Source organism: Gymnoscopelus braueri (assembly GCF_963280865.1).
Source record: "Gymnoscopelus braueri genome assembly, chromosome: 4".
NCBI classification, from domain to species: domain Eukaryota; kingdom Metazoa; phylum Chordata; class Actinopteri; order Myctophiformes; family Myctophidae; genus Gymnoscopelus; species Gymnoscopelus braueri.
Window position 1 is genome coordinate 31942317 of NC_137605.1, and position 26461 is coordinate 31968777.

General features: G+C 42.6%; 1 protein-coding gene across 2 annotated transcripts in view; it reads right to left on the reverse strand.

The window, feature by feature from the left end:
- Window positions 1-11895: 11895 nt before the first annotated feature.
- Window positions 11896-26461, reverse strand: part of prdm1a (PR domain containing 1a, with ZNF domain) — a 20016-nt gene continuing 5450 nt past the window's right edge. For both annotated transcript variants that reach the window (XM_080425676.1, XM_080425675.1), the window contains exons 2-7: window positions 23614-23967; window positions 20987-21106; window positions 19178-19430; window positions 14828-15870; window positions 14477-14605; window positions 11896-14266 (exon numbers count right to left, since the gene is read on the reverse strand). In XM_080425676.1, coding sequence (XP_080281802.1) covers window positions 13676-14266; window positions 14477-14605; window positions 14828-15870; window positions 19178-19430; window positions 20987-21106; window positions 23614-23967 — 2490 coding nt within the window. In that variant the 3' untranslated portion in view covers window positions 11896-13675. The remainder of the gene's footprint in view (window positions 14267-14476; window positions 14606-14827; window positions 15871-19177; window positions 19431-20986; window positions 21107-23613; window positions 23968-26461) is intronic.

Consider the following 26461-nt stretch of genomic DNA (forward strand, 5'->3'; position numbering starts at 1 on the left):
AATGAGCACATTCACCACACGCCATATGGGAAGTGTGTGTGTGTGTGTGTGTGTGTGTGTACTAGAACTACTATGGGGTGTGGGTGTGCGTGCACGTGTATGCATCTGTACATGTATGTGGCCATGGACAGTGGACATGTGCGTGTATGTATGTGTGCATGAGTGTGTTGCATCCAACATTGTCCTGAGCCTGACTCAGGACGCACACATGGTTCGGGGGGTTTGGTTTACAGTAGGTGGCAGGAAGTGAGTGTAATAACAATTCATAAGCATCACTCTCACATGTGGCTCATAAATTCTCACCATCCCAACACTAATGTCCCAGGCTCTCCCCTCAACACCCCCAAGGGTTTGTCATCTGGGCGCGAGGAAGGCAACTCGTCAACGCAAGAGCTTATCAGACGTTACTGTACGTATAGCTCTTTGTCCCTTAATGGGACCAGAAATGTACTGCTGTGTTTTCACAGCGTGGTTGTACCCAAGCCATCTAGAACGCTGTCTGTCTGTATGCTTGTACCGTACTGCATGTCCACGCAAACTACTAGACCAACCACAGCTCACGCCAATACCTGCATCACGCTATGAAACAGAATCACCTCCGGCCATGAAACCCTGAAGTGCCTGGTGAAGTAAAAGTGAAAGTGACACTTTGTCATAAAGGAAAATCAATGCATTTTACACATATAAAAAATTATCTGTGAATCTCTTACACCGACATTGTTATTGTGAGGCACTTTTGTTCTTATTGACAGTGGTGAAAGAAGAATACTCTGTTACAATTGAAAGTCCTGTATTCAAAATGTTACATGAGTAAAAGTGCAAAGGTATTGTCATCAAATTATACTTTACATTACTATACATAAAGGTACTCATTATATTATAGAATGATCCATTTCACAATCATATTATTGAATGTAATAAGTTATGCATTAATGTGTTCTTCACTGTCATGTTGCAGCTGGCAGTGTGCTGATTTGTATTACTTTATGTGCTGCTTAACCTATAATATAACAAGATTAGTTATGTATGTTTTGTATTAGTAATCTGCAAAATAACTAGTAACTAAAGTTGTCAAATAATTGTAGTGGAGTAAAAGGTACAATAATTGCCTCTGGAATGTAGTAGAGCAGAATTAATAAGAAAAAAAAAGAAATATACCCAAATAAAGTAAAAGTACCTCAATAGTGTCAAAGTACAGTGTAAAATTTGTAAATGCACTTGATTACTAAAATATTGCTATTTCCAATTGGCCAAATGATGTGTAGACCAGCACAGCACACAACAAGCAGTCAGGGTGTATTGTACAGCTTCACTGAGCACCACAGTGTGATTTGTTTGGCTTCGTTCACAAACTGCACATATAGTAACTACATTACTATCAACAGGTACAGACTTGACATGGAGACCATGCCTTTATTGGACTCTATTATTGGACTCTGTCTTGTTTCTTTCCGTGAGTGTTTGTTTGGAGACAAGACATGGTTCCCTGTTTGTGTTTGTGAAAATAATTGTAGATTTGGAGCAGGCAACTTCAAATACATAGGCTTGTACTGCTATACTTGTTGGGACATAGCCGAAAATAGCCGATTTACCAGCTCACAACACGTTGCACGACGCGTTCTGAGCTTGTAGATCGTCTATTTCCTGTGCACGCAACTACAGTAAATACAAATCCCACTCCCACTCCCTGGTCTTCTTGTGAGGACCAGGAAAATGGTCCTCTCTATTTGTCTCATTCTACTATAGTTGTAGCGACATTTGGCTCTAATACACGCACACACACACATACTCCATATGTGTGAGTTTATTGGCGTTTATGTGTGTTTATGTGCGTTTACGTGTGAGCACATTTAATATTATTAAATGTACTCACACAAAAACGCACACACACACATCTTGTGTTCTTTCTCACGTACTCGCTCTCTGTCACACACATGCACAATCACATACACACGCCCACATACAGTCCACCGCCTACACATCTGCACCAAGTGACTCAGCAGAAAGCCCCTCTTGGCAGCCATCTTGCCCTGGTCCTTCTCTAGCTGCCACATATGAGCTTGATTCCTCCCTCCTTCATCTCCAACCACACTCCATTGTTTCCCAGCCGTCCTGGGCTGTGCAGCAGACCGTCCATATGTCCTACCGACCAACGGTGCTGCAGTAGATCATGTATTTGCGGTCCCCGTGACCCGGCGACCGAGCACATGGCTCCATGACTGGGTCTGTGACACGATGCTCATCTGGTTTCCCTTTTCCTTAACCCTTTAAGACCTGAGGCGATTCTTTAAAAAAAATCTAAATCCTAACAGTTTTTGGAAAAAAATCAAAACATTTTTTTTTCACGTTTTTTTCAAAAATAGCAGATCTACAAGTTCATAGCGCGGCACTCGGTGCCGCGCTATGAACTTGTATATCTGCTATTTTTGAATAGCCAAAGACATCTAAAGTGACACAGATGCGTTCCAGGTATTAATGGGTTAATAGGGCATGATTTCCTATCAAGATGGGTTAAGAAGTGTGAGGTTCAGGGAAATCGGGTGAGCTTATGGTGATGTGCTGCTATTGAGTCACTCAGTCGCCTCAAAGTTTGACCCCTCTGTGTTTGTGCTACATCATGATGATTTTGGACTGTGTTTACGGTAAAGCCACCACAAGGACCCAGGGTTCACTTTCCGGAAACATGTTCGTAGATGCCGTCACCCTGGAACGCAGCTCGGGGATGTTTTGGAATACGTGTGTGTGTGTGTGTGAATGTGTCTATGAACGTATGGGGTGTGGATGTGTGGTGGAATGTGTTTGGTCTACGGCGTCATTACGATAGAAACTAATCGAGACATTTCTGGGACTCCCAGAGAGACCATAAAGTTAGCAAATGGAGACACTAAATTTGACAGACAAGACTGTGTGTGTGTGTGTGTGTGTGTGTGTGTGTGTGTGTGTGTGTGTGTGTGTGTGTGTGTGTGTGTGTGTGTGTGTGTGTGTGTGTGTGTGTGTGTGTGTGTGTGTGTGGGTGCGCTTGAGCTTGTTTGTTGTAAATTATGATTAACGTTTTCTTCTTTTTCTTTTTCTTCTTAATTCTGTCAGGCTGTCTTTCTGTTCTAATTTCTCAAGTCTGATTACAGTACATGTGAGAAAGCAGTACAAGTGAGAAAAACGGAACGGGGAGCGCCCATTTTTCTGACGTGGGAGGCCCAGTAATTTCTTTATGTCCGGGGCCACCCGCGCGCTCACCCGGTGCCCCCGCCCAGCACCCCCTTATTCTTATTCTTATTTCCACACAACAGCTCTAAGGTGTATTAAAGACATAGTTCAATGTTGAAAATGAGTGGTATTCCCCTTAACCAGCACCATTAATCCCCATGCAGAGATTCAGGTGTCACAGCAGCAATAGCAGCCAGTAAGAATGAAACACAGGATAGGAGGCTATGCGCGTGACATCATCGTACCCGGAAGTTATGCGGGAACGCCTACTGAGTGGCAAAAAGCTACTTTCTGGCCTTGACAGCCCATACATCAAAAGAGAAAAGTCCTATCTTATTGTATTACATGACGTTAAACTCACCAACATGGCAGCTGTACGGAAAGTTTGAATTATCCTCTTTCTACCTGCAAAGTTTTTGTTTCATAAAAATCCACCGTAGACATGTTATGAGCTACTTTCTGTCAATAAATTCTGTGCAGGTGATTATTTTTAAGTGTCAGAGTTTGGAAGCACTAATTTTCAATAACGAAATGTCCTGCTCCTGCATTATGTGCAATTTAGAAACAGGTGGTACACAGGACCGTTGAGTGATTTCCAACGAGCGCTTTTCTATGTTCCAATCTCCAATAGACCATATTCACACGGCGGCCATGTTTCTATGAAGTCAATGAAAGTAGCCACCCCGGGTGGCGGCACTTTCAATGTTAAATTCCAATATGGCCGCCGTGTGAATATGGTCTATGCTCCATGCTACTCAATGTTTTGCCACTCAGTCTAGATGAGGGGGGCGTGTCCCAATGGAAAAGTGAGCATGTGCATACTGTGTGTCAAGAGCCATTGATCATTAATTTGAATCAGCTGTGTGGAGGGAGATCTTGTAGGGAGGTATGCAGACTAATATGACCCTTTTTTTTAATTCTGTCAGGCACATTATTGTTGACTGACAGGGATCACCCAAATGGGACAACAGGAAGTGATGGCCATAATTGTGAGGGTTGTGAGCTTGTAGATGTGCTATTTTTGCTCCAGAATAGGGATGCTGTGGTTGATACTGTCACCTTGGAATGAATGCTCCTGACAGTGTCAATATCATGAAACAGTGTCGCAGTTTCAATGCCATGAGACCATAATAGATTATTCACACAGGTATACAGTGAAATCCTGAGTGTTCATTTAAACTCAGTGCACAATTCTACTCTGAGTTACAAATGGATACATTAACAAGTGATGATGTTACGCAGCCAAACAGATCATAACAAAGACTGTCATATTATTACCACATTAGGTCAATGTGAAATCCATCCTTCCATTTAAATCCAGAATTAAATGGAAGACTACATTTTTATTATGTAGCCTGTGTGTATATCCTGACATGACTCTGATTCTTGGGGCTTAGTTCCAAGTAGTGATGGCCATGGTTAACCGTTTAAACCGGTAAACCGTTAAGAAATTAGATTTAAATGGCAGACTAAATATTTATTATGTAGCCTCTTTGTATATCCTGACATGACTCCGAGTCTTGGGGCTTAGTGCCAACTTAAGATCACATTGTTAGTGATGGTTGACATTATGATAAACAAGATCCTCCAGAGACTGGCTCACAGTCACAGCTGGAATGTATCTTTCTGTTAGGATCAACTCTTCATGTTATTGGGTATATAGAAAACAAGTAACAATTACGGTCTATAGAACCAGGCTACAGAAAACAGACAATCATACAAAGATCTAAAGAAACAGACAGGTATAAGTACACTAGGAAACTAACTAGACACAGGTGAACTGAAGTACAATCAACACAGGGATTGGCTCGGGCGAACAGGACCCAGGTGATACAAATTAACAACAATCACAGGCAGGAGAGACAAGACAGGCAGTTGTCCATAGGGAAGACTGATGCACCTTGTTCCAGCCCAGAATTGGCCGAGTTGCCCAAGGAGAGACAGATTTTCCATTGTTTATTTATTCATATTATACCCACCATGGCACCAGACATTGAAGCATTATTTACAGCTCCAGTACTGTCCATGGTACTGAACATAATGTTTGTCAACATGGTTTCTTGCTGATATGGGAGGCCTTTTAGTACCTGAAATGTACAGTAGGCTAGACAGCTATATAGTGCATAGGCGTGTGTACTTTACACTTAGTTTACATTTTGTTGTCATGATCGTCTTTGATCTTTTCCTCAGTGATGTTAAAATGGATGTGTTAGAGCCTACTACCTGGTGAGAATGTTTGGCTTGGTGTTTGTTGAAGTGGATCCAAAAATATTCCACTGTCTTTATTTCCACCTTTATGTCACCAAATGTCCTTTAATTAACAAGCAGCATTAAAACGCATTACCATTAATAATTTTTTGTGTAGAGGTAATTTGTTGCGTAATTTTGACTTTAATATATAATACCACAAACTACACGCCTGTTCACAGTCCACACAATGACACAAAAGCACAAACTGAAAAATACAGCAAAGAAACCTTCAAACACATTAGCAGTTAAACAGCCATGCTGCATAGACCATCCAATTACAACAGTAATCAACATACATGTGAGGGGACGTTTTGACTGGTTCGAAACATCTCATACATATTATTATTTATTTATTTTTACTATAATTATTATTACTATTTATTTACATTTTTCAATAGGTGAAGGAAAGATGGGAGGGGAGAATGAAAGCCAGAGAGTTGTATTCACAAAGGTTGTATTGTAGTGAGTGCTTGTATTCAGATTGTTAGAAAGTTGTGGGGGAAGAAAGCATACGAAAGAATCATCTCTCTTATGATATGTGGTAACTCCCTCTCTTAGCCTAGCACTGTGTTTTTCTAGGAGGATCTTGAACATTTTACAGCACCACTGATTGATTGTGGGAGTTGTTTTATCCATTTCAAAGTTGTGTGGGACTCCCCTGTGGGTGGCGCCTGATAATAATACTATAGATAAGAAAGTAAGAACCAATAGTCCAATTCTATATTACAGTTAAAAGTATTAATTACAGTTCGTTTCTTATATTTTGCCAGAAAATTATAAAGGACAGAGCTGAGAACTGAGCAGGGTTAATTCATTTGAGCTTATATACTGTAGCATTTATTGAATCCTATCTCATGTAAATACTTTGCAAACTTCAAATAAAGCCAAAGCCAAAGCATATTCTGTGCCGCCTCCCAAGTCCTTCTTACAAACTTGTAAATCGATTTGGATATACATTTTCGTGGTTTCAAATAGGCTAATTTTTTAATAATTGAATCTAAACCCTACCCAAACTCAGCAAACTGTAAAAAAGGCATGCAATTTTAGAAGTCCCCAAGATATTGTGTCACTCCACCCCCACCCACCCCCACACAACCCCCCAAATAATTTACCCATACTATGGTCAGACAACTGCTGTGAAACCTCTGTCGTAATGCAAACATTATACTGAGGTAGTGGAATTTGCTGTATAATGGAGTGAAAAGTTTCCCTAATAGTAATAAAATGGTAGCAAACAGGAAAGAGTGATACGGTGCGCAAAAGTGAAAGATGTTGAGTCAAGAGCCGGGGGCAGAGCTAGTTTTCTGTTAGATGACAAACTAATGGTAGTAGGTAGATGCTGCACACTCAAATCGTTAACAGGCTATCTTTAGGGTTACATTTACGTGGCAGTTTTAAGTATGTGGCTCATGCTTTTGTTCTGATTGACTTTACAGTGAGCGCAAGTTAACCTTCGGGTTCAGTTTCATATTACATATTAGAATAGTAATGCAATTGTCTGAACAATAGCATCCTGACAAAAACAAAATATAGAATGATTATGAGCAAAGAGTAATGCAATGAGGGAGACAGCATTGTGAGGTGGCAGTGAGTAAATTTAAATAAATTGGAAGTAAGTTGAATCCAGAATCCATGTTATGGTTTGGCTTGATGTTTTAGGTTTAAGGCCTTACCTAATTTAGCATTGGAGATCTGTAGTCTTGGGCTAGGGCCATATCATGGCTGTGACCTTGCACCATAGTGTTAATTGAACTGTGTTAAACACTCGACAATTGTTTACAGCAAACACAGTGGGATTTAATTGTATTTACTACTGCATTAGTCAAGCCAATGAGTGACAAAGTTGGCTATAAATACACAGGACAGCTTAATATGACTGACATGGCAATAGGTTTAGTTTTGGCAGTGCAGGTCTGCATTTCTGGCTCGCTCCAGCATGTATGTGCACAGACTTTGTTCAGGAGTAACATAATCCACTAACGGCACATAAAAGCAGATGTAAGCAGGTGGATCTGGGCGGGAGAAAAGCACCAAAATTCTCATGACAAAAGAGCAGCCTGATGGTGACCTAACTGGGGTTGAGTACCCCACTGTCAATGCTTGACACTAGGAATGATGATTGGTTTGCTTGTAGATGTGCACTATTCACTGATCTAATCAGCTTAAGCCAGGTAGAGTTTCCTGACTGAACATACGTTGCTCATAAAGAATAGAATCAGTCCATCACCAATTATAAGATGAGAGGCTTTCTTCTACACCACCCTGTTTAAAAATATATATATATTTACATATATATGTTTTAATCCAAATCAAGATCTGGCGATCACCCCTAGAGTAAACTAGAATGTACCGGATACTCTCTTCTGAAGTACATTGTATACCAGGGGTTTTCAACTGATTATGAACCAGGGACCACCACCCCGACTAAGAGTCAACCTGGGGACCACTGTTGTGTTGGGAGGGGTGATGTGGTGTGGGGAAAAGCTTGAAATTAAATAATGACTGTTAAGGGCCTAATCTAATTTGTTAATTCGAGGTGAATTAAATCAAGTCCTTATCGGAAACTTATGTATGTGCGAGCAGACACATGCGATTGATTATGAGCACATTTCCTAATAATGTTGACACAACCAGACGATCCGGTACAGTTTCCCTTGAGATTCTAACTCCCATTTCTGTGGAAGTTCTTCACATCAGACTTCTCAGTAACTGATAACATTGATGCGTCATTATACGTACTGCACTGTTTCTCAACAAGTGGTCGATAAAATAAAATGCAAATCTACACTTTCCTAACTAAATGCATGGTCAGGGACCACATGCAATACCTTCACGGACCACCAGTGGTCCACGGACCACCAGTTGAAAACCCAACAACTATATCATAGTATATGAATATGGTTATACGATATTATGTATTGTATTATGTGTTAAAGTATTGTTTTATACCATATTGGTATATTATATCATAGGGTAATTCTTCAAATTGTAATAAATTGTATTATGCTATAATACAATATAATATATTATAATTAATATTAAGACATTTTAGTTTTTTCAGTTTTGTGTTTTGTGTGTGTGTGTGTGTGTGTGTGTGTGTGTGTGTGTGTGTGTGTGTGTGTGTGTGTGTGTGTGTGTGTGTGTGCGTGCGTGCGTGCGTGCGTGTGTGCGTGTGTGTTTAGTTTAGTTTAGTTTATTACGGATCCCCATTAGTCCTCACCACAGTGAAGACTATTCTTCCTGGGGTCCAAACATTCACACTTTACAATACAATTAAAACGTAATACAATGTAATTCTACCATTGCATAGTTAAAAACAAACAACAAAAAATGATTGAAGATTTTGATCTTCACAAATTCTATAAATGATTACATAGTATAGCACCTTTTAGTTTGCAAATCAAGAAATTAAACAAAACAAAAATAATTTCAAAAAAATAAAATAAAATAGTATATACAATTAATCATAATTCAAACATTAAACTACTAACTAAATCTAACTGTTTGACTAATCACGGCTTCCTTCAATTTCTTTTTGAAGCTTGATTTATTGTCTATCCTTATTATGTGGTGGTAGCCCATTCCAATATGTTCCTGCTTGATACATTACTGTTTTTTTAAGTGCATTAGTTCTAGGTATTAAAGCCAAAGTAAATTGACCACCCATAGCCTGTCTTGTGTCATAGCCATGTCTAGTATTGGTGGGTTGTATCTGTGACAACAAATGTGCAGGTTTACCAGTATGATAGATGTTAAATAAAAATGTCACAAGACTACAAGCCAACCTTTGATCCACTCTCATCCAAGACAGTGCAGCATGCATCCACTCAACACTACTCCTCCCAGAGCAGCGCAGAGCGAGACGTGCTGCTCTGTTCTGAGTGAGCTGAAGTTGTGTGTGAGCTAGCCAGTTCTAACGCTCCTGTCCTTTCACCATAATATGGGATGTACTGGAACAAGCCCATCGCAAACATGAAAGCTTGCCGGTGCAAGTTGACATAATATTAACACCAAAATATTTGACGTGACAACATAGGCCTACCCCAAAATATGTCCTTATAGGATATTTGCGTTGAAGACATTTGGTTTAGAGAGAAAAGAGATTTTATTTATCTGTATCTGTCATTTATTTTATCTATTTTTCAAGTGTCTGTATTATTACTAATAAAATACACAATAAATTAAGATGATAGGCTATAGATTATTGTGCTGTTTCTTCCTGATAACGGTCGACACCTGTTATCCGTTTAATCTTTCAGTGTAAACACAAACATTATCTCAGTACTATGGTACTTTTGGGTAACTGTATTTTAATTGAGATGGAAGTTGCATCTCCAAAATGAGTGCACAGTAAAATCCTCAGAGTTCATTTAACTCTGAGTGTAAAAATTGACCCAACTGAGCATTTTACTGTGTGTTGTTGCTCACATGAGGAAGCAGTACAGGGGATAAAAGACAGACTACAATTACTATGGCCCATAGGGCATGGGGAGATGTGGTTCCATTTCCTCTTCCCGTCTTAAAGCCTGGCATGGCACGGAAACAGACGTAAAGATTCATGACTCCCAAACCAAGTGGTTTATTTACTACGTTCACAGCGGTTAACATTGCAGAGCTGGGTCGTATGATTCGTGGAGGGCTTAGATTTTGGTGTCCAAAATCCATCCTTTTCATCTACGGCGCTATTATAATTTGCTTTTAACCACTGAAACCCCATGTACTTCATTGACCGGGCCAGGATATCCTTGGCCCCCTCCATTTTCCCTCTATACCAAATCTCTTCACTGCAAACAGCTGATCTGCAAGCTCACAACAGGTCAGGTTGTGACATCATGTGAGCTTGTAGATCAGATATTTTCGCTGAATGTTTGCCTATTATGACATGCCCAGAATAGGGACACTAGGGTTCATGTGGTTAATGCTTGTGATCTAGAGGTAACGCTTTTAATCAAATTTTATTACATTTATTGCATGTATTGCCAAGTACATTTTTGTCTCTGCATTTAACCCATCTTAGCACTTATGGACCAAGGACCAGCTCCAGCTCTAAGGCCACCTTAGGTCAAGGGTACTGGCCGTTCGTAATGTGTATCCTATGTGTTTTAGTGTGGGAGAAAACATGCAAACTCCACATGTGGCACTCAGTATAAATCAGCAAAACACAATTTTGATGAGGTACTGGTCAAATAGGTGAAAATGCTGCTTTAATCAACACAGGTTGAGAAATGTCCACTGGAGGCTTGTTGTGTTGTAGCAACTAGCCCATACCCGGTCGACCCAAGACGGACACCAAGACAGAGGTTACTCCAATTATATAGTAATTATTATTATTATTATTATATTAATTATTAATTATTAATATTAATTATTAATTATTAATTATTAATTATTAATATTAAATATTAAATATTAATTATTAATTATTAATTATTAATTATTATTATTATTATTATTATTATTATATTATTATTATTATATTATTATTATTATTATTATATTATATTATATTATATTATATTATATTATATTATATTATATATTATATTATATTATATTATATAGTAGGATGCTAATGGGAGCGAATGGTATAAGCTTCCTACATCTGGCGCTTTTGCTCAAACCACACCCATCTTTGAACTCTGCCTTCATATTGTGACTTAAACTACACGCTTCGTGACTGCAGCTTGCACGGTTGTGACGCCATCATGTTGAAGAAATCAGTCCACAGACATGAACACCACACACACTTCACACAGGGTGAAAATCGATAGCAGCCACGCTGTTGCGGTTGGTAAAAATGGAAGCGACACATTACCAAACACAGGACAAATAGGGCATGCAGTAAATACCAGACAACTGCCGAAGCCTGGTAGATCTTGGCTGTGGCATGTTTGCTACTCTCTGCAATATAGAATGTTATGCAAAATATGTTTTCAAACTTTGGTGGTTCTCATGACCGATTAACCACTTAACTCTATAGGTGACTGGGGTCCCCAGGGCTCCATTTCTATTTCTTTTCACACTAAACCAAATCTCTTTGCCAAATGTGTGTCCCAGAGTAGTTACACTAGGTTTCATATAGTTAACAGGGAGAAAACATAGGGAGAAGCATTGGGACATCTCACCTTTTCTGATGTGTAGACAACTAAAAGATTAACCTACATTGCTTACGTTCATTTAATTTTATCCCCTCATTTCCTGTTAATTGCACATGTTTTAGCTTTTTTTTTTTGCCCTGCGTGTCCGTCCGTTTTTCCTTTGGCAAAATAAAGTGACCTGCATGGCTAAATGGAACGAATGGATGCTGAGATGAAGTCATTTTAGCCATAATGTATCAATGGTGATGAAGTGTGAATATTGTGAAACTTGTGAGGTTTCAGTACGTACTGAAGCAAACAGGTAACAACGAATGAAGGAAATAAACACACACAGCCATAGGGATTCAGATTAGAATGGTGAACATTTATATCATAATTTACATTTTGACATTTTTGCACATAAATAACTATGTAAACCAGAATGTAAACAGAGACAGTTCTTTAGGGTTTTCTCCTCTGGAGTTAAAGCTCTGATCAAAGAGGGACACTTTGGTCATACATCAGTAATGGATAGAGTGTTAAGAGGAACAGAGAGAGAGAGAGAGAATAGAGGAGACAGAGAGAGAAAAGGGGGATCAGGTTATCAGCATACAACTGCTTCCAGGTCACAGTTGCCATAGAAACATTAAGTTGTCTTAATGCCATTGTCAACCAAATTCAGTGGTATTGTACACAGTGCGAGTGGTACAAGCATCGGCTCTTAAGTCATAAGGAGGGGAGGGGGGCCAGTGCATCAGAAGGCCGAGGTGCTTTGGTGTGTGCCAGTTCACAAATAAGATTGGGGCCATTTTTTTTCCTTAACTGATAGAATTAACAAACAAAAAAAAATCTACAAAACAAAGACCACAGCTATAGAGCGAACACTTCATCAGATACACACACTACATAGTCTCTTTTTCCACATTTGGACATCCTCAAGTCTTTTTTTACGCTTTGTTTTTGGTGTGTTGTAAAAAAAAATAAAGAAAAAAGAAGCAAAGTGAACTTTGGTTACTAGCCTCGAGTCTCCTCATGAATCCCTTTATGAGTATGCTCACTTTATCTTCTCCGTTTGGTATCAACAGTGTTATGAAAAAGTTTCCTTGATGATGGAGGCGGGGGAGGGGAGGGGCCTCCCCCCGACCTCCCAGTCTGTTATGTGCTACATGTTGAGCAGACGTCCGTGACGTCTCCTGCTCCTTTGGACCACGTGAAGAGCTGCTCTCCACTTCCGTTTGGTTTCTTCTTCTTCAAGTAGCAAAAGCAAATAAATAGATACAAACCCACCTTCAGCTTTCCCTTTGAATGCAACAAACGCACACACAGACACACATTTCGAACTCACTCATGCTAACGCACACATACAAAAACATACACACTGAGGTAACTGTTGTTGACAAAATACAAAAAAAAATGCCCTTTTTTGATTAAATTAAGTAGGTTTCAGAAAGGACATTAACACAGGGAAGCTGTCTGGTAGGGTCAAAAGATCAAATAAAGCTTCTTTCAAAATTTGTGTGCCCACCTTTGGCAAAACAAAGTTATAACTCTTCAAACTTTTACCTTTATACCTGTTATTTCATTAATTAATTAGAAAACCCTGAAAAGTTGACACCTCTGTTTCTATAAGTCAGAGCTGTTGGGTCTCGCAGGACGGATACAGGCAGAGAGAGGAACCATATACAAAGAAATGGCCACAGAGAAAAGTACATAAACAGAAAACAGTCAACAGTTCATTACAATGAATTTACCCCATCATTGTAAACAACCCTTCCTCTTATTGCTTTTGAAGAGGACAAAAAAGGATAATAAATTAAGGAGAATATATAACAATTGATCAAGAAAATTGAAAATAAAGACCAAATAATAACAATAATGACAATAGCATTATATTAATTACATTATTGATAAATCCAGGCTAGATGATTGTCTCTAAGTGTAGGAAACGCTGAAACCGTTAAGTAGTCTTGGGACAGTGTCTCTTGTAGCCCTGAGTACGCAAGTCCCTGATAGGTCGACAACCTGGCGCCGTCAACCAGGAAGACAATTATTTACACCCGTTGCTCCTGGCAACTCAGTTCTCTTTGAGCCAGTACATGACAGTCTGATAATGTGTCCTTCAGCTGTGTGTGGATCAAAGTTGCTTAAGCGTGTTCTTCCGACTCCTGCTTGACAGTGATGTTGGCGGGAAGAAGCTGGATGGGGCTGCTGCGACGCATCTTAATCACCGACGTCTCGTTCGACGATTCGTACACGCCGTAACCTGCAGGCAGGAGCTCAGTGGCACCGCCCTTGTGGTGAGGATGGAAGGGGGAGGCCTTCAGGTCCATCTCCCTCCACAGCATCCCTAAGACCTGCTTCTCCAACATGGCCTCAACCTCCACACCGCCCTGCAGCTGCTCCAGGCGCTCTGCGTGCTCACTCATGTCGAAGCGTTCAATCTCCTCGTTGACGCGGTGGAGCTCGTCCAGGTTGGCCTGGGTGTTGGAGCCAGTGATGGCCGCTAAGCAGTAGCCCTTCAGATGGAGACGCAAGCTACACAGGTGGATGTAGTGGCGTTGGCAGTGGGGGCACTTGTTCGGGCGCTCACGAGAGTGCAGGCGCTTGTGCAGCTTGAGGTGGACAAACTGGGTGAACTTGGCAGGACACAGCTTGCACTGGTAGGGCTTCTCTCCCGAGTGGAGACGCAGATGGGTCTTCAGATTACTGGTGCTGCTGAAGCGCTTGTGACACACCTGAAGCACAATAGGGGGCAAAGAATGCGTTAGCATTGAAGCAGTGAGGGTCAACATCATCAACATGCGTCATCTACAGTATGACATCGGCTATTTAGCATAAATTACATTTCTATAGCCGTATAGCAAACTGTAAACACTTTAAGGTCTAACAGCTAGATAGGCAGTAGCATTACACCTGCTTGAGCTTTACATTAGGATTGGTCATACCTGGCATTCATGGGGTTTTTCTCCTGTGTGCACCAGGAAATGTTTTTGAAGGTGAGCCAGTTGGGTGAAGCCCTTGCTGCAGGTCGAACATTTGAAGGGCCTTTCACCGCTGTGGACTCGTAGATGGACCTGCACACAGGAAGGAGGAGAACACAATAGTGGCTTAGTTATGTTCAGATTGTGACTATGAGAAAAGTTTTTGAGAAAAATGTATAATATGCCAATAGAACATAAAGCCCTATTAACTATTAAAAATGTTTGATAATGTAGCTCTACAAGCGCACACTGCAATGTGACGCATTGTGATGACAATAGCCATACGTTCAACAAAATATCAATGATGAGGCTCACCTTGAGGTTGGAAAGCTGTCCAAAGGTCTTGCTGCACACGTTGCATTCATACTTGATCTTGCCATTCTGCTTCTTCAGTGGGTAGGGCAAGGTCTTGTAGCCCGCTGAGCTACCTCCGCGCTTCATCTTGCTGAGGTTCATGGCCTCCTCCTCGGCGCGCTGCCCAGCGGCGCTGCCCAGCAGGGCTGAGGTAGGCTTGGTAGGTACCCGTTCGCTGGGTGGAGCGGTGCCTGCTGTTGGGGAGCCACTGGAAGGGGCATGGGGGTGACCGTGAGGGACTCCATGGGGGTGAGCCCCGGGGTAAGGATGGTGAGGCCCCACCTTGTCTTTCAGGGCAGTGGCAGAGAAGGCACTGGTGGGGGCAGGGAGAAGGAAATCCCTATGGGCGGAGACAGAGGAAGGGTGGGTGTGGTCCGGCATTAGGAACCGCCTCCCCGTGGCATCGGAGGGCATCATGGGCATGTGAGGTGGCAGGAGGCTGCTGTACAGTGGGTACATCCGTGGGAAGATGCCCCCCACAGTGGGCACACCACCGCCTGGCAGTGGGTAGTGGTGAGGTAAGAGGTAGCGTGAGTAGGGGGCTCCGGGAGGATAGAAGGGTGAGGAGAGAGGGGCTGCTGGTGGGGAGTAACCAGGGTAGGACCCCAGACCTCGGGGGTAGTAGGGGGCTGGAGAGGGGGCAGTGCCTGAGGGACTTCCCTGAGGGCTGCTCTCAGGGCTACTCCTGGCCGACGGGCTGGGTGTCGCTGACGACTGGTTGCCAGGAGAACGTGTTGCTGGGTAACTGAACTGAGCTTTGAGGCTGAGGAAGTCTTCTGGGATGTGCGGGTGTGGCCGAAGAGCTGGATAGATGGCGCGTGGGTACAGGGGACGGTCTTGGTTCTTGGTGGAGGAGGTGCTGTTGGTGCCTCGGAGGATGGAAAGGACACTATGCTCCTTCTTGGCTGGGGTGGTTGTGAGAGTGGGGGTGATGGGAGAAGGGCTGGTGCTGCCGGTTAGATGCTCCTCACTTGCTTGCTGCTTGGCATCCAGGAGAGATTGTTCTGGGGAGAGAGAGAGAGGGAGGGTTAGTGTGTGCCAAAGTATGTCAAACTGATATGTCAAACTGAGAAATAACGTTCTACTGTGTTTAAAGAGATCATGTGTCTCATAGTATTTTCCCATTCTTTTCCTAATAAGAGTCATGACCGCCTGATCACGTCGCTGCTTTTCAGAGCCCAGTCCTTAGCACATGCACACGTCACTATGTTTTGTGTGTTGGGTTAAGGAACACCATAAGTAATCCAGTGGTCCAATTAAGGTGACAGGTTTGACGAATGACCGTGGGGGCGGGGGCAAAGACAGGAAGTGAGGCGTGACAGCTGCCTTTGGGCAGTGTGTGTGTGTGTGTGTGTGGTAGTGGGGATAAAGGCAAGATAAAAATCAAAATGGGGGGTAGACAGTACTGATTGAAGGTTTCCTGCTAAAAGATATCCTCTGAAAAGGTTGGCCTCAACCTGCCCTCTACACTCTCTCTCCCTCTCACACACACACACACACACACACACACCTCATGACAGAGTGCACACACAGGGGCGCCTACAGACAAAGGGCTGTGTCTGATGTGTTGACTTTTTGGAGGATCTCACTCACACACACACAGACTACCTTCGGACTTTAATCACTCTTTTAGGTGGTGGTGGGGGGGCAATCACCACCACTATGCACGCACACACTAATTGTGTCAGCAAGCAGCACATCTAGGCTCTTCAAGTTGTAGAGCGGGGCCCTGAAGTGCACAGTAAATCCTCAGTGTTACAGGTCTATTTGGTTCCATTTGTCTTCCATCTAAAAATGTTACTGTGTGTACATTGTGTTACTGTGTGTACAATGTTGCTGATTCACTGTGTGTGCATGCAGTGGAGACATTTTCTGTCCGTCTAAAGCAGAATTTACACTTTGTCGCATGATGGTGTCACTTAATTTTTTTGGGGTGAGACACCGTTGTGCGACGAAGTATGAATTCGTCGAAAGATTAATCCTGAGTAGTACTAGCCCTCTGGTGACATTTGGCTGGATGTGTGTGCACACACACACACACACACACACACACACACACACACAGGCAGTGACCCTTGCGTCAGTGGTATAACGGCGATGTGTAAACATAGAGGTTATCAGTTCCCCCCTCCTCTCCTTCAACAGAACCACTCCCACCCTTCCTCTCCTCCTTTCTTCTCTTAATTCATCCCCCTCTCTTCCAGAAAACAAACAGAGCGGCCATCTTGGAGATATCAATCTGTCAACGCGGCCCCTCTGCCAGGAAGTTCAAGTAGTCAACGGAGGGGGCTGCCTCCCTCCTTCCCTCTCTTCCTCACTCTGTTCTTTAAAGTGGCAAATAAATTTGGGGCGAGTGACCAGGTGGTCATCAGCACCACACACACGGTAGCATATGTTTCAGATGAGGAGTGTGAATGTGATGGCATGCCGTGTGTGTGTATGTGTTTATGTTTGAATGAGACAGAATGTTTCGCATGCAAAGCGCTGACGCTGGCTGAGTAGTATGCCTTTGAACATGCACACCCACACACACACACAGTGCAGCGATGGCTGACAGGTGCTCTGATATTCTGACACTTGAGAGTTCAAGAGAGAGATAGAGAGAGAGAAAGATAGAGAGAGAGGGAAAGGAGCATGCAAGGCAGATTTCCCTCTAAAGCCTGACTCGATGCACATACTGTACATGCGTGTGAATGCACACTTGCATGTCTGGTTTAATTATGGTTAATCAAAAACTTAACAAACAGTGACGACCCCCCAAAAAATGCAAGACAAAGAGATCAAAACAAAAAACAGCTCAAAGTTGAAAATAGACAGATCCTACAGGTATAGCTCAGCAGCAGGTCACTGGCAGGTCAAAGGGAGCCTGTAGGGCTAAATGACAGGGGGATGTAATTAAAGGAGCGGGGGGGGGGGTAGACCCCCTGCCTCTTTGCCTCAAGGCATGCGCATTTCCCTGGGCACTGGAGTCACCCAGGCTGGGTCCCCTGGCACCTCCCTCACCTGACTACTGCTATTACACTGCTGTCACACCTGGAAGCTCTCCTCCTTTGTAAAACCATCTATTGCTTTCTCTTTCTTTGACTCCATCTGTCAGTCTCTCTATCTCTCTGAATGCATGGGTGACTGAAAATGCACTGTAAAATAAGTTAATTTTGTAACTCGGTCTGAGTGTACAAATGTAACCGAATGAACCAAGTACATTTACTGTAGGTGGCAAACGAGGTGGATGTTCAAGATCCTAGAATCTCTTCTTAGAAACTTCTTTTACGTAGTTTTTTATTTGATGACGTAAATTACATTGAAAATAGATTCACATAGTAAAGTAAGTAGAGACACACACACACACACACACACACACACACACACACAGACACACACAGAGCCTCTGGTCCTTTTATTGCGGTTGAGCAACAGAGTTGAGTGTGCGCGTGCACGCTGGGTGCACTTTCATGTTGAAAGCGGGTCTTTAAGTGTGTAAGACTGTGGCATTAGCGCCATATCCCCTTCTCTGTGTAATTACACTGTCACTGGCAGGTCTGGCATGCACGCACACACATACACAACGATGGCACTGACAGAGATGAAAGGTTGTGTACTCTCTCTCTGTGCATGTGTATGTGTATGTGTGTTGGAGATAATGACAGGCTAATGTTCAGAGAGGAAGGAGACATAGCTACACTCAAAAACACTATTAGGATTTAAGAGCCGCGACAGGAGATACTCAAGACACACACACACACACACACACACACACACACACACACACACACACACACACACACTCTAACCATACCTAAATTGCCATTGGCTAATATAGTTACATAACCATGAATGGTAACTAAAATTATTTCAGAGACAATCTTTTATCACTCAATAAAAATGCCAGATCAAACTATGCTGTATCACTTTATATCACCCTGTAAAAATCTACAATGTGGGCCAGTCTGTGACTCAGCAGACCAAGGCTCATAAAACGTGGACTTGCGTCTGGCTCATGTCCACCTCTCCTGTTAAGCCAGTTTACTCTCAATTTTTTCCACATTTCTCTCACCTGCGACTAGGTTCTACTCAAAAGCAGCAGAAATGCAATCAAGGCAGAAACTGAAGCTGTGTCTGTGTTCTTAATTTTCAGAGAACTGATGTTTTCACGTCTTATAAGCTAAAGACTAAGCTAAAGAAAGTGCTGTTGCTGTGTCATGTGCAGACTGAGCCGCAGACTGCACAATCTTGTTCATATTAGGAAAATAGCTGAGTCGTTTGGAGGGAACAAAAACAACATCACAAAATACAAAACAAGTGCAAACTTACTGAGTTTCTGCATCATGAGCTCTCCAGAGGGGGGGTAGTGCAGACGTCGGGCAAATTCGGGACAGTACCAGACCAGCAGCTCGGCTCCAGCTGGTATGGGTCGCACCGTGTAAAAGTAGATCTCCATGCCGCTCTGGCACGCTGCTAAGTTCTGCTCGGCTGCCGAGTGCGCCGGGTTGACGTAACGCATCCAGTTGGACCGGCCCTCGTCCAGACCGTCCACAAAATGGTGGAACTCGTCCTCTGCATAGATCTGAGGGGAGAGGAAATGGAAGGTATAGAGAGGGGAAAGCAGAGAATGACGAAAAAGAGAGGGGTGGAGGAGAAGTAGACGAAACGGTTAGCCTCTGGTGAGAAAATGTTTAAATTCTGTCCCATTAAACTTTTTAGAATATGCATTAACAAACCAAACAAACCAATAAACTAACTACAAGCGTGGAAAGACTTAATTCTGGTGACACAAAAGCGAAGCATGTAACCTATACCATCAGATCCACCTCTTTCCTTGTCTACAGTACATTCCTTTCCGCCCTTTACAATCCTATCCTGCAGCCTGTCACTCCATCCTCCACATTTCTCCCCGTTCTTGTTTTATATATTTCTTGTCAATGTGTTCCTTCCTCACCATAGGCGACCTCATGGGCTCCATCCTAAAGCTCTTGGGGACAGACGGATGAGCAGCTTTATACGCATCTGAAAGGTCAAAGACCACGCCTACGCCTAGGTCCCCACCACCACCAGCACTCATCTTGAATCTTGCCTCCCCCTCTCTTGCCCTTTCACTTTGCTGCCTCTGTCTCTCACTCTCACTCTCTATTTTAGAGTGACGCTTCACTACGCTGCGAGATCTGGAGCGCTAATTTAACTGTCAAAGTGGACTGCAGACTTTGCAGTGTCAAAAGTGTGCGTGGCTTACCTACACTTTCTTTGCAGATTTGGCAGATTGAGGCATTATTAACCCATTAAGACCTGAGGCGATTCTTACATTTTTTTCTAAATCCTAACAGTTTTTTGAAAAAAAAAAGAAAAAAAAAAAAAATCACGATTTAAAAAAAATAGCAGATATACAAGCTTATAGCGCGCCAAAGAAATCTAAAGTGACACAGATGCGTTCGAGATCTTAATGGGTTAAATGAATGCCTCACCGTGTGTGTGTGTGTGTGTGATTACAGGAAGCACAGTATGACGTGTTGTTTGTTCCTGTGTATATTGTGTCAACGTGACATCACATCCCATCTATTTATCTCATTTTCTTTTGTCTCGTTCCACTAGTTCTGACTAGGCTTTCTGCGCCACTCTTACTGATACATAAAACCACATAAAACCACACCACTGCACAGTCATGGAACGCAAGATCAGCAGGCTATAGGAAAGATGAAAAACACACTCCACTGCCAGTAATTTACACAATGAGAACACACACACACACACACACACAGCCACCTGGCCATGTATGATGCAACATTTATGTGTATAGTTCTCTTGAATTAAGTAAACAAAAATATGCTCGGCTGATATGATTCCGACCGCACACACACACACAGCCTCGTTGTCAGACGCTTGTGAAAGTGTGAGAGAAAGCCCCTCGTCCCGGCATCATTGACTTCCATTGAAGGCAGACGCACTATAAAACAGCACTTCACCACCACTGCCCCCCAGACACACACACACTTCCTCAGAAACCGGAGAGAGACCCCTTCCTGTGACGCAACAAACTTCTAAACTCAGTCAGTGGAACAGGAAATGTCTCTCAGAGGGGTGTGTATGGGGGGGAGAGAGAGAGAGAGAGAGAGATGTATGCTAGCTTACCCGCCAGAAGTACTTGCGGTTGGCATCCTTGGGAACACTGTCAGCTGTGTAGATCTCGCCCACTAGGGGGCCAAAGCGTGTCCCTTTGGGGATGTATTCTGTGCTGCACACCCCAATCACCTAGAATACACAATGAATGAGACAGGGAGAGAACAGTGGTTAGAAAAACTGTGTTAAACTGTGACAATTTAATTGTATGCCACATCAATGAACTAATTAATTTCTCTTGTTTAATAAACCATTAATCAATAAGTGTCTGAATGGAAAACCACAGGAGGTGGGTACTGTGTGTGTGTGTGTGTGTGTGTGTGTGTGTGTGTGTGTGTGTGTGTGTGTGTGTGTGTGTGTGTGTGTGTGTGTGTGTGTGTGTGTGTGTGTGTGTGTGTGTGTGAGTAGATGATTTATGCAGTGACATCCTGCCTTTACATGCTTAGGGCATCAACAGGATCCAAACAAACAATACTGCGTGCGTGTGTGTGTGTAGCACGTATGCAACAGCTTGCAATGTGTAGTATTGTAAGTGTGAGCTCAGTAACCTGTATAGAAACAGGAAAATCTCTCTTCCAGACAATCCTAAAGCCTCATTTATACTGTACTCTGCTTGCCAAAAATAGCCAAATTTCAAGCTTCCAGATCAAAGTCCACCATGACCCCCCCCCCCACACACACACACCTCACTCACTACTCTCTCACACACACACACACACACGTTCTCTACTCTCTCTCTCTCCCCGTCTTCCTAGTTGCATTGTAGTTTAACCACAACAGCCATCCCACACACACACACACATACTCTCTCTCTCTTCATCTCACCTACATGTCTAACCACACCCCACCACATCAAACCCAACCTCTGCTACCTCAGACCACCGCTCGCCCTCAGAGGGAATATCCACTTCTCACATTAAAAGAAAGGAAGAAAAAAGCCTTTTGTTGCATCGTTCTTCTTCTTCCGACACAATTGAGATTAAAGGGGTAAAGGGGGAGGAAGAGGAGGATGAGAGAGGAGAATGAAAGGAGGAAAAAAAGGCGAGGGATTACAATGACTAGACGTCAGGCTCAAACCCCTGATTGTAGTCGAAACTTGGGAGAGCTGGATGTACTGTGAATTGTGTGCATGTGCACGCACACATTTCTATATTTCCCTTCATTCATAAGTCACACAGCCCCCCTCCAACACACACACACACACACACACTAAAGACTTAGGAAATCCCCTTCCCCATTTTCAGCCAATGGGAAGGAATGGGCCATGTCTGAAAGATGAGGGCTGTTTAGAGAGGGGTTTTGACTCATTAACAGGCTCTTTAAACAGTGAGCTCTCTAAACGAGCCGAGTCAATGAGTGAGCTTTGATCAGGGCCAAGAGATAAAGAACATCCTTTCCTTTCTTCACCTTTCTGCAGTACATCCTACCACTTACTATTTCTATTTCTTTCTCAGTCGCAGCTCCCTCGCTTTGCTCAAGAGAGATAAATATTGCCTGATACCATATCAGCTCATAAACACAAACACACACACACACACACACACACACACACACACACGTTTCCTGTTGATAAGGAACACAAGTAGCCAATGATGAGAAAATCTATTAAATCAGGCCAAGACATGGTTTTAATCAGTTTACAAAAACCATTATGGGAGTTAAAATGTACAAATTCATGACCTTTCAACCTATACGAGTACTGCACACAGCCTTCTTCCACAGCACTGTTCTATATCTCGCTGTTAACACAATTCAACTCAACCCTATTTAACCCCAATTCACTATTGATACCTTTAACATTTTCCCTGCTATGGTACCCAATACATTGATGTCAAGAAGCTCTGAACTGTGAAACGTTAACACGGTGACTGTGGGTTCAGAGCTTGCATGTGCAATAACATTCTTTTAAAAAGAAAGTTGACAGGGGCGTGTTGACTGGGAGTGCTCTACTACGCCCTCTAGCCAAGGGGGGAGGATATTTTCTTATTACATTTAATTTAATGATGGCAAAGGGGATTTTTTATTTTGTATTTCGTTTACATAGACACACACACACACACACTCGCACACGTAGGATCAAGGAGGTTGTCAACAGTCTGGATGATAAATGAGACTTCATGGATGGGTGAGAGCCCACCTCTGAATGGAGGAAGACGTATCAACACGCATCACGCCTCAATTAGTGAATAGTTAGTGTGTGTACTGTATGTTTTTGTGAATTCCCCTGGAGACACAGTGAGTCGGCACTCTGTGTGTAGCTTTTACAACTAGACACTCCTCACCACAATCCCCCCTGGCTACCTCTTCTCCAGCTTCACTATTATGACCCAAACTTGAGTCATGCATGTGTGTGTGTGTGTGTAGTTTGGGGGCATAATGTCTGACATTGGCGGCATTTACTGATGGGTTTGTAGTGTGAGTTTAGGTGTGTGTGATTAAGTGTGAGTGTAGGAGATCTATGCGAGTATGTCTGCATTTGTGCACAGCTGTCAGTGTGTCTGTGGAGAAGTAATGTCTGTTTAGAAAATGTCTGTCTGCTTCCGTGCACACGTGTGTGTGTGTGTGTGTGTGTGTGTGTGTGTGTGTGTGTGTGTGTGTGTGTGTGTGTGTGTGTGAGAGAGACTGTGTGTGTGTCTCACCTCTTTGGAGTCAGCTGGGTGTTTGAACGCCAGGTTGCGAGGTAGGGACGTCTCAGCTCGTGTCAAACCCTCGCCGTCTTGCCCTGCCTCCCTGGGCGTATCCTTGACTATGTAGGTGCACTTCTCCTCGAACTCCGCCTCGGTCCACCTCGTCATATCCGCCTCCTCCATATCCACATCACTGGCGGTAGTCGTTCTGGCTCCGGCCCGGGAGCTGGCCTCCTCCGCACACATGTCGGAGTCAGCCATTTTGGCTCCCTGGTGTGCGTCGATTTCCATGTCCATCTTGTGGTTGTCGTGCTGTACGGTGTGGGCCCCCTCACTAGTCAACATGGCCGAGCTATGAGAGGTCGCCTACAGGGGGGAGAGAGAGAGAGAGAGAGAGACAGGATTAGGAAAAGCAAATTGATAAAGAATGAAAGAACAAAAATAAAAAAAAAGATGGGATAATGGACTAAACTAAATCTGACAAAAGGAGATTAGATAATGGAGACAGAGAAGAAGAGAAAGGGGAATGATTGTTTCTCCTCTGTGACTCAATGGAGTGGTGAGTGGATGTGAGCGTGTAGATGACTAAGTCCACTGTCTCCACTGCCAGTGTGGGAACTAGACCGCTTATCAAGGCCTCACTCGCTCGCTCTCTCTGCTCCCGGAGCATCAAGCACATACACACGCACGCACGCGCACACACAAAGTCACCAACTCCACTGGGAGCACTTACAGACAAAACCCAGAAATCACAGGAAATCATTTGCCTCATCATCCCATTTAGAGTGAAGGGCTTTAAATTAGGGAAATGAGATGGGACAATCCAAAGGGGAAATGTTTATTTCTGGGAGAAAACTCTCGTCTCTGCTGTCCAACCCCCCTGGCGCTTTTGTTGTCTTCTCTCCCTTCCACACTGATTTTGCAAAGACTTTCATGCTTTCCCTGTCTGGTTTTTGTATTCAAACATCTCACTCAATCTTTGTCTTAGATCCCTTCTCTTGCAGTTTTAGTAAAGATTTACAGTATCTGTTCTCTCCTCCAATCCCTTCCTTTATCTCTCCGTCTGTCCTTTTCTCTCCTTCTCCTATTGTGTCTAATTTTCTGTCATCTCGGTCTCTATGCTTATTTCTCTCCCTCTTTCTCTCTCTCTCTCTCTCTCTCTCCCCGTGTCCCTGGGGTGGAAAACAGAAGGGAAGACAGAGGAAGGAAGTGCCGTCTGTGTCTGAGGATCTAAAATTGGAAGCAGAGTGGCAGTGCAGCGGAACCGGCAAATCATCCCAACTGTGTGTGTGTGCGTGTGTGTGTGTGTCTGTGACGAGTGGGGAAGGGAGCGCCAAAACTTTTCCATTTGGGGGGCCACAGCAGCACAAACAAAACTTCAAACGCGATCCCACCCAAGACCATCCCACACACACACACACACAGAAAAATACACACACAGGGACAAACATCTTGCGCTGTGTCCCACGCAGACAGCGGAAACCAGCGGCCATAGATCTTAGGTGACCACGCTCTGTTATAGAACATAAAAGCAGCGATCACTGTGTTCTTCTACACTTCTACAGGCCACAGAAAACTAAAAGGTCATTTATGCTTATTTGTGCTGCAACATTTTGTGAGCTTGTAGAGTTGCTATTTAGAAATCCGCGTGCAACTAAGTATAACTCCGGCTTAATCCAAGTCCAATTCAAATCAAGAGTCCCATGCCAAAGCCAAGTATAAAAATGGACAAATTTAATACCAAAAATGTATGATTTATTTGAAATTGCCTTTTCAGGTTTTTTGTGTTTTGTTTGTGCTATTCACATGGTCACATAGATTTTTTTTTATGATGCCGTTTAGGTCCCCTTTCACGGGCCACCTTCCACCTGGAGGTCAGCATGTAGGGTCCGGAAATTATATATAATTCATCACAAATGAAAAATTAACAGGCTCAATTCTGAATTACTGATCAACTCACTCAGTGTTTATGAATAATGAAACTATGAGGGATGCTAAGTAACTTTTTTCTGTAAGATTATTGAAAAAATATACCCAGATCAACAAAATGTTTGTACTGACATTTGTAACTACTATCATTTCCTTATTTAATAATACCCGTTCTGATCTGATATTGTTGTTCCATTTTGTGTCAAGACAAGCAGAACGAAGTTTTTTTTAACACATTAAGCATTTAACACATAATGTGTTAAATGCTTAATGTGCTAAATGTGCTATGGAGATTTTCTCAATATTACTGTAATCTTCTCTTTGCATAACAGCTGCCAGATCTAAAACTAATAGTGAAACTAAGAACCAAGCCAAATAAGCACAGTTTATACTTTCAATTAAATAAAGTCAGCAAATTACTTCAACTGAATGCAAACATTAAAATAGGATAATGATCATGATTGTGGACCAGTAATAATTCAGAGTTGAATTTCTATATTTTACATTCATTAGGATTTAAAATTCCAGTCAAACTGAAAATTAAAACCATTTATTAACACATAAATAAACTCTGAAAATTTAACTACGGGCATAATAATCAGTATTTCCATTCCATTTTCCATGTCACTCAAACGGCGGGGAAAATCTAATTAATTAATCTTTCATTAGAAATCTCTCAGTTCAAAGTTACAATGTATGCTAATCCAAAAGACAGTAGCAATAAAAGGTATTCATTTAAAGCCAGAAATACATTCTAATTTCTCATGCCATTTAACTAAATCATAAACATCTGAACAAATCTAAAAGAAAATTCAATCCAACCATTCATGACAAATAAAAGTATTTAAAAAAAATAATATATATATATATATATACACATATACAAACACACACATTTCGTTTTTAAGCAGACAAAACACCACACAAACAA